This window comes from Cynocephalus volans, chromosome 7 (genome assembly GCF_027409185.1).
Source record: "Cynocephalus volans isolate mCynVol1 chromosome 7, mCynVol1.pri, whole genome shotgun sequence".
Lineage (NCBI taxonomy): Eukaryota > Metazoa > Chordata > Mammalia > Dermoptera > Cynocephalidae > Cynocephalus > Cynocephalus volans.
In genome coordinates this window covers 70,808,934-70,821,202 of record NC_084466.1, presented here as the reverse complement: position 1 = coordinate 70,821,202, position 12,269 = coordinate 70,808,934, and the positions used below count along the sequence as shown (strand labels likewise).

The following is a 12,269-nucleotide window of genomic DNA, read 5'->3' as shown; positions in this document are numbered from 1 at the left end:
TTAACCTCCATGCTGCTCTGCTTTACTCTTGCCCTCTCCACCATCATCCACCCAAACCCTGCACCTGATCTGAGCACCTCCGTCACAGGGATCCTCTAATGCATTGCTTGATCTGCTTCTCCCAATAAGTGTATAAGTTAGGATCTCTTTTATAGAAGAGGACATTGCTTAAAAACATAAAGTAATTGAACAAAGATCAAACAATTAGCAGAGCCAAGATCTGAATCCAGTATTTCTGACTCTAGAGCCTGTTCTCTTCAATAATAGACTATACCGTATTTTTACTAACCCTTTCTATATTGAGATTGTATTATTTTATTATTTTTAAAGGATACTCAAAGATGAGTGGTATTTGTGATAGATAACACTTATCTGATTATATGTGCTTTGGCCTTATAAAAAGTATGCTTTAATCTCATTAGAAACAGAGAGCTGACCTGGGGTGGAAAGTGGACTTGACCCATTGTGACATTTTTGATGACCGTATTGTGATAAAGAGAAATTAAACTTTTTTATTTATTTATTTATTTATTTATTTATTTATTTTTTGTGTGTCCAGTAAGGGGATCGTAACCCTTGGCTTGGTGTCGCCCGCACCGCGCTCAGCCAGTGAGCGCACCGGCCAGCCCTGTATAGGATCTGAACCCGCGGCCTCGACGCTCCCAGCCCCGCTGCGCTCCCAGCGCCACGCCCTCCCGAGTGAGCCACGGGGTTGGCCTGAGAAATTAAAATTTTAACCAATCTATAATTCATAAGGATATTATCTTTTCTTCTTAGTTTTTCAGGCTTAAATTTTTAACACCTTTTCTCCTGTGGCACATTTGATTGCACTCTTAACTGTGGTGCTATAATAAAGCTAAATTTTAATGATCACAGAACCTGATGTTAAAATAAGCTATTTTTAGAAATGCTAAGTTCATGGTAGTGATGAAAGTTGTGTTGTGTTGTTATGGCAAACAAAATCCTAAAATACTGATTAGTGACAAGCCTACTGATTTTGGAAGTAAGCATTTAGTTCAGTGTTTTAAATAATTATTTAAAATACAGTTAATTTATATGAACATATTTTATCTTTTTAGTTATATATTAATTTTTATTAAGATTTTTGAAATTTATAATACTAGATTATAATGGCACAATGACATTTGTAACTGGACAAATTGAATTTTTCAGTGTATGTTATTCTGATGCATAAGTAACTGAAAAATGTTGCCTTCTGTAAAATTGTAGGACAAGCTGATCTTCTCCCTCAATTCTTTTTCCTTTTTTTTCTAACAGTAAATTGACTCCATGATTATTATATTTGCTATATGATACAGTGATATAGAAAGCTACCTTTTAAATGTAAGAAATTTTTAAAAAGACTTTCCAAAACTTGGAATTAGGCAAGTGAGATCTGAGAGAATAGGCTATCCTTCCATTGTCATACTGAAGCAGTGCTGACAGGCCCATCAAGAATTATTTATTTAGAGGAATGTACCTTTGTTTGATTCTCTATCACTATTTATTAAAGACCCTAAACTCTGTGGACATGTTAATTTGTAGATTCTGTCCAGTAGAAGAGATCGCCCCAAAGGTTGTGGTTTTTCATGTTCCATAGGATGTTAACCCATTTTGTATTTAACCTATGTTATTCTAACCATCCTTTTCAAATGCCCATAAATGACCAGTTCCTCAAAATGTTCTGTGAACCAGATTTACGATCTTAGTAGTTTCTTCATTAATAAGTTACTAAATTTTTGACATGTGTTTATTCTTTATATGAATCATGTCTGATGATTTGAAATTATGCCTGCATTGAGAGGATTATTAAGCTGTCCAAAGGCCAATTGAGCACCACTTAACAAATTAATATCTATGAAGATTCATGGTGGCAAAGAGACCAAGAAAGTTAATGGTCTGACTTCGTTGATGATCATAGCTTATATTCAGATAAAAGAGTTTGTTTTTACCCTTTTAACCAGCTTTTTTGCATATCCTTTGGTCTTGTGAAAAGCAGGACTACAGAATTCTGTAAATACTCTCCATTCATCAGCTATGGGCTTAGCTGTGATTGATTAAAATACAGTATGTAAGTAAACTCTGAGGTGGATGCTCATGCTGGAACCAGTGCTCAGCACACACTGCGAAAAAAATTGCTTTTCTCTACTTGCACCTGGGTGATTAGTGGATAAGGAAATTCCAAGCATTCAGAAGCACATGACTGAGTTGATTTGTTGGTCGTTTTGGATATAGTTATAGAATATCTGAAACTTTCCCATTTTGGACATTGATTATTTATGGCTGTATGATTCATCATTATTTGAGACTCTATTTCATATATGATACTAGTGATTAGTAAATAATTTGGACCAAGACAACAGTGAGGCAGACAGTGTAGATAGACAGATAGACAGGTACATATACTTTTTAAGATAAAGGATAAATTTACATGGTAATTATTACTGTAAATAAAAAGGAGAGGATAGAAAATGGCAAGAAAGTAAAACTGTTTTAGCACTACAGAAACATCCATTTATATGCAAATAACTGATATGCTTATTATAAGTCATTATTTAGGGAACCCAGTTCCCCAAAATAATGTGTGTGTATGTATGTATATGTGTATGCATGTGTGTGTAGGTAGGTAGACAGACACAGTAAGAGAGAGGTCTTTTTTTCAACAGCAGTTCATTAAAATGCTCTTAACTCTTAGTGGAGTAGTATAATTTAAAAGCTGAAAGTATCTTAAAAAGATTATCTAGTTCAATACTTTGTTTTACAGTGGAGAAAGTAGTCCTAGAAGTTAAATTACTTGTTCAAGGCAACAATATTAAGTGGCAGTGGCAGAGCTTCAACTATAGTCCAAGTCTTCTGACAGTAATTTCTGCACAATACCATTTTGTCTCTGCTGTTCCATGTAGAATTCATTAGAAAACATTTAATGGAGGTGAGTGTAGGCACCTATACCTGGTTTTGGTAGTGGCGAGTGAACTCATGTTTGTCTAGTAATGAGGAATCACACTATCAGCCAGAGTTCTCTCTCTTTACAGTTCAAGTTTGATTCAGATTCACTTTAGAGAATCTCCCTTTTTATTTTATTTCTGTCCCGTTGGCTTTAGCAGCTAGCTGAGGGGCCAAGAGGAAAAGTTCCTTTTCCTTCCCTTTTTTTTCCCCACTGCCATAAAGTCTTCTTTTTCTCCACCAGCTTTGCTATCTCTTTCTCCAGCTTACCTATGTTCATTATTTAATCCCTTCTTTATCTCAATAGCTTCTTCAACCGAGGAGCAGAATGAAGAAGCTCTATAACATAAAACACCAAAATTTAAAATAAATTATAAACTCTTGCTTGCTTTTATTGGCTTGGTTTTATTTAATTATCTGTGTTTTAGCAGTATTGCTATGTTTTTCTCTATTGCAGACTTACAATGATTTGTCAGCTGTCTGTGAGTTACAGACATTTGTAAGCTAATTTAGCTTAGAAACAAAAATGTGCCCTGAGTTACAACTAAATTTCAGTAAATTTAAAATTTTTCATCATTAGGACTTAGAAATAAATCTTAAATTTTACTACTTCAGAATTTTCCATAATTCCTCATTTACCAGTTACTCTGGATTTTAAAAAATTTTATGATATTCATTATTGTACCTTTTTCTGACCTTAAACTTCTTGTGAGAAGGAATAGCCTTGTTTCTGTGTACTCCTTATATACTATCAAATATACACTGCGTTCAGATTGAATATAATTTTAAAGTGTGAGATGTGTGTAATCAATGCTTTCCCCCCCCAAATCTGTCATATTGCTTTGAGTAAAGAACTAAAAATATTATTTCTAAAATTCAGTATCTGACTTGCTGCAAAATGGGTATCAAATGTATATTACACCTAACAAATTTTTAAATACCATCTATTTCATTTATGAAAAAATAATTTTTACATCATTTTGGTGCATTTATTGCTAAGCTCAATTATTTATAGGAAAGATCACTAATCAGTAGATCAAAAAATGTCTTGAAGCCTCATTTGGTTAAGTAGGTTTCTAAACCAGTTTCTACTATCATTCCTTCTAGCAGAAAGGTCTGATCAGAGAATTTACCCAGCATTTCTTCCTTCTCCCCACTCTCAGTTTGGAATCTTTAGCAATTTTGGGACAATGTCAAGCTGCTTCAATTCTCCAAGAGTTTGGATCCCATCAGAAAAAAGTACTGATGATCCAAGATCATAAGTGGACTTTTCTCCTTATGCCATCGAACTATTTTTGTACTTTTATACACCACAGATGCACATATGTCTCCTGATAGTCTTACAAATATATTAATTTGGCCATTGTCATCAGAAAAGAACAGCTAGAAGAACACCTAGAAAAACAGCCTAAAGAATATATTCTGTTGATGGTGATTTCATGGCATTGATTTGTGTGGCAACTAACACAATATTATTATTACCACCCTCACTATTATGTTAGTCTGGCCAGTCACATAAGCTTACTCTTGACTATGTGAAGAAAAAGCTTGGCCTGAGATAGTCACTTAACTCCATACTTGTGGAAAAGAATGGTGGCTTATGAGCCCAGAATAGGATTCCTTAAAGTTTTATTTTTTTTTTATTTTATTTTTATTTTATTTTTATTTTTGTATTTATAACCTTTTATTTTATTTATTTATTTTTTTATTATTTTTTTTAAATTTATTTATTTTTTAATTTTATTTTGTCGATATACATTGTGGCTGATTATTGCTCCCCATCACCAAAACCTCCCTCCCTTCTCCCTCTCCCCCTCCCCCCCAACAATGTCCTTTCTGTTTGCTTGTCGTATCAACTTCAAGTAATTGTGGTTGTTATATCTTCTTCCCCCCCCCCGGTTTTCTGTGTGTGTGTGTGAATTTATATATTAATTTTTAGCTCCCACCAATAAGTGAGAACATGTGGTATTTCTCTTTCTGTGCCTGACTTGTTTCACTTAATATAATTCTCTCGAGGTCCATCCATGTTGTTGCAAATGGCAGTATTTCATTCGTTTTTATAGCTGAGTAGTATTCCATTGTGTAGATGTACCACATTTTCCGTATCCACTCATCTGATGATGGACATTTGGGCTGGTTCCAACTCTTGGCTATTGTAAAGAGTGCTGCGATGAACATTGGGGAACAGGTATACCTTCGACTTGATGATTTCCATTCCTCTGGGTATATTCCCAGCAGTGGGATAGCCGGGTTGTATGGTAGATCTATCTGCAATTGTTTGAGGACCCTCCATACCATTTTCCATAGAGGCTGCACCATTTTGCAGTCCCACCAACAATGTATGAGAGTTCCTTTTTCTCCGCAACCTCGCCAGCATTTATCGTTCAGAGTCTTTTGGATTTTAGCCATCCTAACTGGGGTTAGATGGTATCTCAGTGTGGTTTTGATTTGCATTTCCCGGATGCTGAGTGATGTTGAGCATTTTTTCATATGTCTGTTGGCCATTTGTTTATCTTCCTTAGAGAAATGCCTACTTAGCTCTTTTGCCCATTTTTTAATTAGGTTGCTTGTTTTCTTCTTGTAAAGTTGTTTGAGTTCCTTATATATTCTGGATATTAATCCTTTGTCAGATGTATATTTTGCAAATATTTTTCTCCCACTCTGTTGGTTGTCTTTTAACTCTTTTAATTGTTTCTTTTGCTGTGCAGAAGCTTTTTAGTTTGATATAATCCCATTTGTTTATTTTTCCTTTGGTTGCCCGTGCTTTTGGGGTCGTATTCATGAAGTCTGTGCCCAGTCCTATTTCCTGAAAGTTTTAAAAAAATATTTTTTTCTTCTTCAAGCATTCAGTGAGCACTTATTGACCACACATCATATTCAAAGTAGGGACATAGGAACGTGAACAATATCAAGTTACTTGAAGTTTTGCAGGACAACTAAGATGTGAACATCATATATTTCTGTAATTCCAAAGATTTTTTAAATTGTATTTTGACATTTTGAATTGGGTTAGATTGCAGTTGTTATATGTATGTGATGATGAACTATCTCCTTTCCTAACACAAAGCTGTCAGGATCAAAGAATCAAGACGATACAGAAGCTTTAATGTAAGTTGAGTGGTAAATGCCATAAGAGAGGAACAGAAAAAGTGCAGTGAACATTCCAGAAAGGAAGTAATTATTTCTAGTTCCGAAGATGAGGGAAGACTTCATGGAAGAGAGAGTACATTTTTGCTGAACATTAAGGGCATTTAAAAGTAGTAAGAGAGGCATTCTAGGCAAATGGAGAAGTGTGAGCAAGGGAACTGAGGTTAGCAAGACCAGGGCAGAGGGAACAGTCGGGAGTTCATTGGACTGCAGAATTACAGTAGTGATACACAAAGTAGAAGGATTTTGAACAGTGGGGGAAGGAATGTCAACTTTGAAATCAAAGGAAGCCATTGAAACTCCTTGAAAGCACCAGGCTAAGGGAGAGGTATAAGAAATATGCTTCAGAAAGGTTAATCTAACAGCAGTGCTTATGATGGATTGTATATGGAAGGGACCGGAAGCGGGAAGACCAGATAGGAGTTTTTGTGTACCCCAAGGAAGAGATGTTAGAACATGAACTGAGTTGATAGGACCTGGTTATACCATTAACAGAAATGGGAAACACTACAAGGAAAGTGGGTCTTCGTGTAAAGGTTGAAGGACGCATTCTTTATTTAGTTTCCATAAAAATTTATAAAATCAGTACCAGTGTTCTCATGACTAGATATAATGATATACAAATAGTACAAGGAGCAGGGGATAGGAGGAAGTAAATGCCATGAAAACGTGGAGAGAAGTGATGCAGATTTAATAAACCTAATAATATTTTTCTAGCTAGGTAATTTTCAAAGCATTCGCAAAACTATATCTACTGTTGTTTTCTATGCTTTTATAGAAATGTATAGTTGGTGAGAATGCTGCGATTTGTTGTAAGCAAGTATCACATTTTAGCTCAGTGATAAGGAGAGATGAAGAGAAACCTGGGAGATGTGGTTGTTAGTGTAGGAGCTGCAGGTGAAAGGGCACTTTATTGTAAGTTTTTCTGAAAGAAAAAATGTTGATAAATTTGAATAGTTGTAAGCCTCTTTCTTAAAGATTAATCTGTTATCAGTTGCTTTTGCAAAATCAATGCATTGATGATGGGTCACAGTTTCCGTTTGTTCTTTAGCAATCCACTATATACCAGGCACTGTTCTAGCCCTAAAGATACAGCAGTGAACAAAACACCCTGCCTTCTGGAACCTACAAAGTAATGAAGAAGAATTTAAAATATAAATATATAAAATATGTTCTATCCCAAAATCAAGTAACTTGTGTAGTTGTATATTGATTTAGAATAATATAAATGTGATAATTACGAAAGTGAAATGCATTGATTCAAATATGAAGCTTTCTTACAATTCTTAGTGAATATTTTGTTTGTTTATCAATAGAGAGCAGATCGTGAAACAGTCTACAGAATTAGTCTGCAGAGCCTATAGTGAAGTGTATGCAGCTGTGATGAATCCAGTGAATGAATACAAAGATCCAGAGAGCATTCTACACCGATCACCCCACCAAGTGCAGACACTTCTCTCATGATTATTGTATTTGATTGTGTTAGCAAAATGTTGTATGCCTAAAACACTGAAGTTTGTCTTATCTTCTAGTCTGTTAATCTTTACTTTGAAATTTGATAGTTAGAGTTTTCTCTGTATCATAAGATTGTAGATCCCAGTAATTTCTTTTGGTCTTAATAACATGGAAGTAAGTAACACATTGACCTGAGTTACTATTGCTCTTTATCTACTCTATACAGAGAGATGCAACATTCTTTGCAAGCCACCTCTCCAGCTCTGAAGTTTCTCCTCTTCTGGATCATAAATGTATGGCAAAAAGTAGTATGAGAGATTTATGGGTTTTTTTAATCAGACTAGTTCTAAATTAATAGCTATAAAAATTTTGTCTAAATTTAAGAATTAGTATGAGGATATGACCTAATAAATGTCTTTTTACCTAAAGATTCATTTGCTTTCTTATTAATGTAAGTAGGTGTACTTAGTAGCTTTTTTGAACTTAGCCTGTGGTCTGCCCCCAAAATAACTGTCCTTAAAGGGTTGTTAGAAGAGAGAAAACTAACAGTGGATTGTGCTGCTGGTGTACATGGCAGTGAATCTCCTTTCTGTTTTAATTTAGCACAGAGTACATAATTGACTACACATATTTTTATGTGATTTTTAAATATACACTCAACAAAGGAAAAAAAGAGCAAAAAGTAATTTAAGTAGGGTGGATTCCAGTCTGTGGATGCTCTGAATGGAACTCAAGGTGGAGCTCAGTGCTTCCAGTGAGTTTTAGGTATGTAGGCATCCTGAGCTGCATGTAAGCTTAGTGTTTAGAGGTAGGTATTTGTCACACAGTGTGGATCCTAAATCCAACCAATTACAAATTTCATGTAGTGTTCAGAACGAAGAAATATTGATCTACTTGAACACTAAGAAACACTGCCAGAGAAAGAGTTGCTAATGGGCAGTGTGTCTTCTCTTTGTGATAGCCCCTCACAAAGTCTGATTTGGACTCTGACTTTAGAACTTTACCTGTGAAGAAGATTCAAAAATCACTATATTTAAAAAAAAATTTTTTTCAATGTGTTTGATGTAACTACTTACTAGCAAAAAGTCTTAATTTCTGGTAAATCTATAAAAAGCGGTAAGTCCCTAAATTATAAATAAGAAAACTAAGGCACAAGAAAAAAATGGACTAGTTCAAAATATTGTGAGAAGTACTAACATAAAATTAATATTTATAGTAGATTATATAATATATAACATAAATTAGTATTTATAGAACATGGCCTATTCATCTGTCTGAAGTTTATAGTCGTTTATAACTAATATTCTTTTGGAACAAAAGTGATTATATATCATCCATTTTGGGTATAAGTCTGTATTTTTAATCTTTTTCTGTCAGTATGTGTGATGTACAAAATATGCAAAATAAAGTATAAATTAAGAACTTAAATTTTACATAATTTATTTTTACTGTGAAAAAGGATTAATACCTTGCCATTAGTGAATTCCTTTGTTTTCTAGGAAGAGATGTAATTTTCTTTTTACTTGATTTTCTCAAATAAAATATTAAGCCATTTCTAGAGCAGCAGTCATTGCAGTATTTTTATATATTTCATTGATGTGTTTTTAGAAAATGTACTAATAGAAAAGGAAGTATATATAATATAGGGCAAAACTGAGATAACCAGCGAAATACCAGCAGATAGAATGTGGCATCATTATCGTGAGAACCAAATCAAAATAGAAGATTGTGAGTGGTAATCCATCAGCATAACACTTAGATTTGCTGTATACTTCATAATTTGCATTTGAACTATTTTGATTTGGCAAAAGTATAACTTAGAAAATGCATGTCAGCCGTTTTTTCAGAGAGAAAAAGTATTTGCCTGGCAAAACCCTTCTCTAATTGAACTTTTCCATTTCTTTCCTTGTGCTTGTACTTGAGCAGATGGATACTACCTGGGAAGAATCACACGTGCAGATTGATAGACTTGATTTTAAATTCATGATTACAGTCTTTAAATGGGCACTGTTATAGTCTCAATGTTTATGTTCCCCCCAAATTCGTATGCTTAAATTCTCACCCCCAAGATGGTATTAGGAGATGGGCCTTTGGGAGGCGATTAGGTTGTCAGGGATTAGTGCTCTTAGAGGCCTGAGAGACCCTCCTGCCTTCCATCATGCGAGGTTACCGTGAGAAGACAGCCATCAGTGAGGAAGTGGGCCTCACCAGACACCAAATCTGCTAGTGCGTTGATCTTGGACTACCCAACCACAAAGTGTGAGACATAAATTTCTCTTGTTTATAAGCCACCCAGTTTGTTATTTTGTTGTAGCAGCCCAAACGGACTAAGATAGGCACTCCATATTGCTTCACAATTTTACTCTGTCTCTTTGGAAACTCACCTTCCCACTTTTCAAGATGACTTTTTCACCCCCACTCTTAGTTAATGTTCTTCATAATTCACTGAGAAAATAGAAGATGTTATATTAATCTCTCTCAGTTTCCTACTCTCCAGTACCGCACCGCCTTCTCCGTCTTCTCTTTGCCCTGGGGACAGTATCCCTCTTCCCGTGACAGGCTGTTCCCTTACTTCGTGCTCTGGCTCCCAGTCTCTCATCCAGAGCCCCTCTGGGTTTTCCCTTTGTTTTACTTCACCAGTTACTTCTGGCCTCTCTGTAGGATTATTCTCAATGGGATACACAACATGGATTGTTCATAATATTTTTTAAAACTCTCCACCTCTCGGCTCCTAACAGCTTCATTTCTGTTTCTTTTCATGGGTGTTCACACATGCTGTCATGTACTTCTTTATTTCTCATTCTATAAAGTATCCCAATATGGCTTCAGCCTCTCACCACTACACCCAAACTAACCTAATGAGATCTCCATCAGCACTGTATGTTGCCAAATCCAACGGATTCTTCTCTGTTTTTACTTTCTTGAACTCTCAGTAGCATTCCACACACTTCTGTTTAAAATATTATCCTTTGCAAGCCTTCTATATCACTACTTTTTCCTAGTTTTCCTTCCACTTTACTGTCTAAACCCCTTTTCAACCTTCTTCCCTGGCTCTTTTGCCTCTACATGACTTCTAAAAGTTGGGATACTCTGGGGCTTGATCCTGGAAACTTTTTCTATTTTTATCCTCCCCTAGGAGGTTTATTATCTCAGCATAGCCTATCCTGTCTTGACTAATTAGTTCACATATCTTTTAGATATATCCATATAATGGAATACTCCACAGTAGTGAAAAATGAATGGTTTTCAAATACATAATGTTGAGCAAGAAAAGAAAATCACAATAATATAGTATGATTTCATTTATATAACTTTGTATAAAAGGTACAACAAAATTATTCATAGATACACATGTGGTAAGCTACAAGGAAAACAGGAAATGAGGAACACAATTCAAGATTATGAAGAGGGAAATACAGGATATATTGAAGTTAATGATCATGTTCTATTCTTACAGAGTTGTTATGTGTTATTTTTTTAAACATTTTTTAAATGTTCCATGTATATTACATGAATTCTTGTCTGCATATTTCCCAATTTAAAAAAGTAGTTTAAAATTTTGCTTAGACGGTTCTTAGCATGTAGAACTCAATATATGTTAGCTATTGTTTTTTTCTTTACTCTTATTATTGAATACATTTATTGAGTACCCACTAGGGGCCAGGTTCTCTGATAAGCACCAGAGTTTGTAAATATCACCAAATCATATGTCTGTCATTAGGAATTCCCAGTCTTGCACAGAGATAGCTACATGTATTATAAATAAAAATAACAAAGTTTGGTAGGTACTTGCAGATGTAGGTAAGAAGGAAAAAATGTACTAACATCATCCTTTATAACTCAGTTGAAGAGGTTGAGAGCACAGATAAAGTTTCAAGCTGCAACTGTACAGTTTTTATTCTGAGGTCATCATAATGATTAGGTTATTAACTAGCTATTTGGTTAAGATGTAAAATTATATTACAGAGTGGTGACATTAGCAAAAATAGCAGATTAAGGAATTTGAAATAGTGCCTCTCCATCAAAACAATAAAAGTGGCCCTCAAAATCTGTAAAAACAACTTTTTCAGAGCTCTGGAAACTAAAAGCTCACAGCAACCTGGGTTATTTAAAAAAAAAAAAAAAAAAAAACCCAAATTTTGGTAAGAACAGCAAGCATTATCACAGTGGTATTTTAACTTATGCTACTCTAGTTGTATACCTTGCTCCCAAGCTCAGCAGTAGCCTTGAAAAGAACATCTCACATTTCTGGTACTTAACAGAGCACCATAGACCTGATCTGAAAAGATTGTCCTTATTTGATTTGTTTGATCTCCCTGAAAGACACATTCAAAAAGCTTGTTTTTATCTTACCTAACTGGAACTCAGTGCTAATGTCACTATCTGGGTGGCATTAGTCACTGCTGCCTGAAGCAATGGATAACAGATGAGGTAAATAATAAGCTAACTAGAAGGCTTTGGAAAAAAGGTTGGAAATGAGATGTCCATAAGGACTTTGAAAAGCACTTATGTATTCTTGGGAATCTAGAAGGTTATGCACATGTTCAGGACTGTGTGCATGCTCAGGGAAGAGCAGAGACACCCTAAACTGCTCTCACCTCTGCCTGATTTTAGGCTCTGTGCAAGCATGAAGTGAAAGCTGAAGAAAAGGTAGAAGCTGTCTGGCTAAATATCGAAGGCATGCCCCAACATTTATACAGAGCCCTTAAGCAAACACTGAGCAA

At 35.0% G+C, this 12,269-nt stretch overlaps 1 protein-coding gene across 1 annotated transcript in view; it reads left to right on the top strand.

Annotated features, from left to right (window-relative positions):
• Positions 1–8,760, top strand: part of COG6 (component of oligomeric golgi complex 6) — a 75,900-nt gene extending 67,140 nt beyond the window's left edge. The window contains exon 19 of the mRNA XM_063102511.1: positions 7,407–8,760. Within this exon, the coding sequence (XP_062958581.1) occupies positions 7,407–7,554 (148 nt within the window). The 3' untranslated portion in view covers positions 7,555–8,760. The remainder of the gene's footprint in view (positions 1–7,406) is intronic.
• Positions 8,761–12,269: the final 3,509 nt, after the last annotated feature.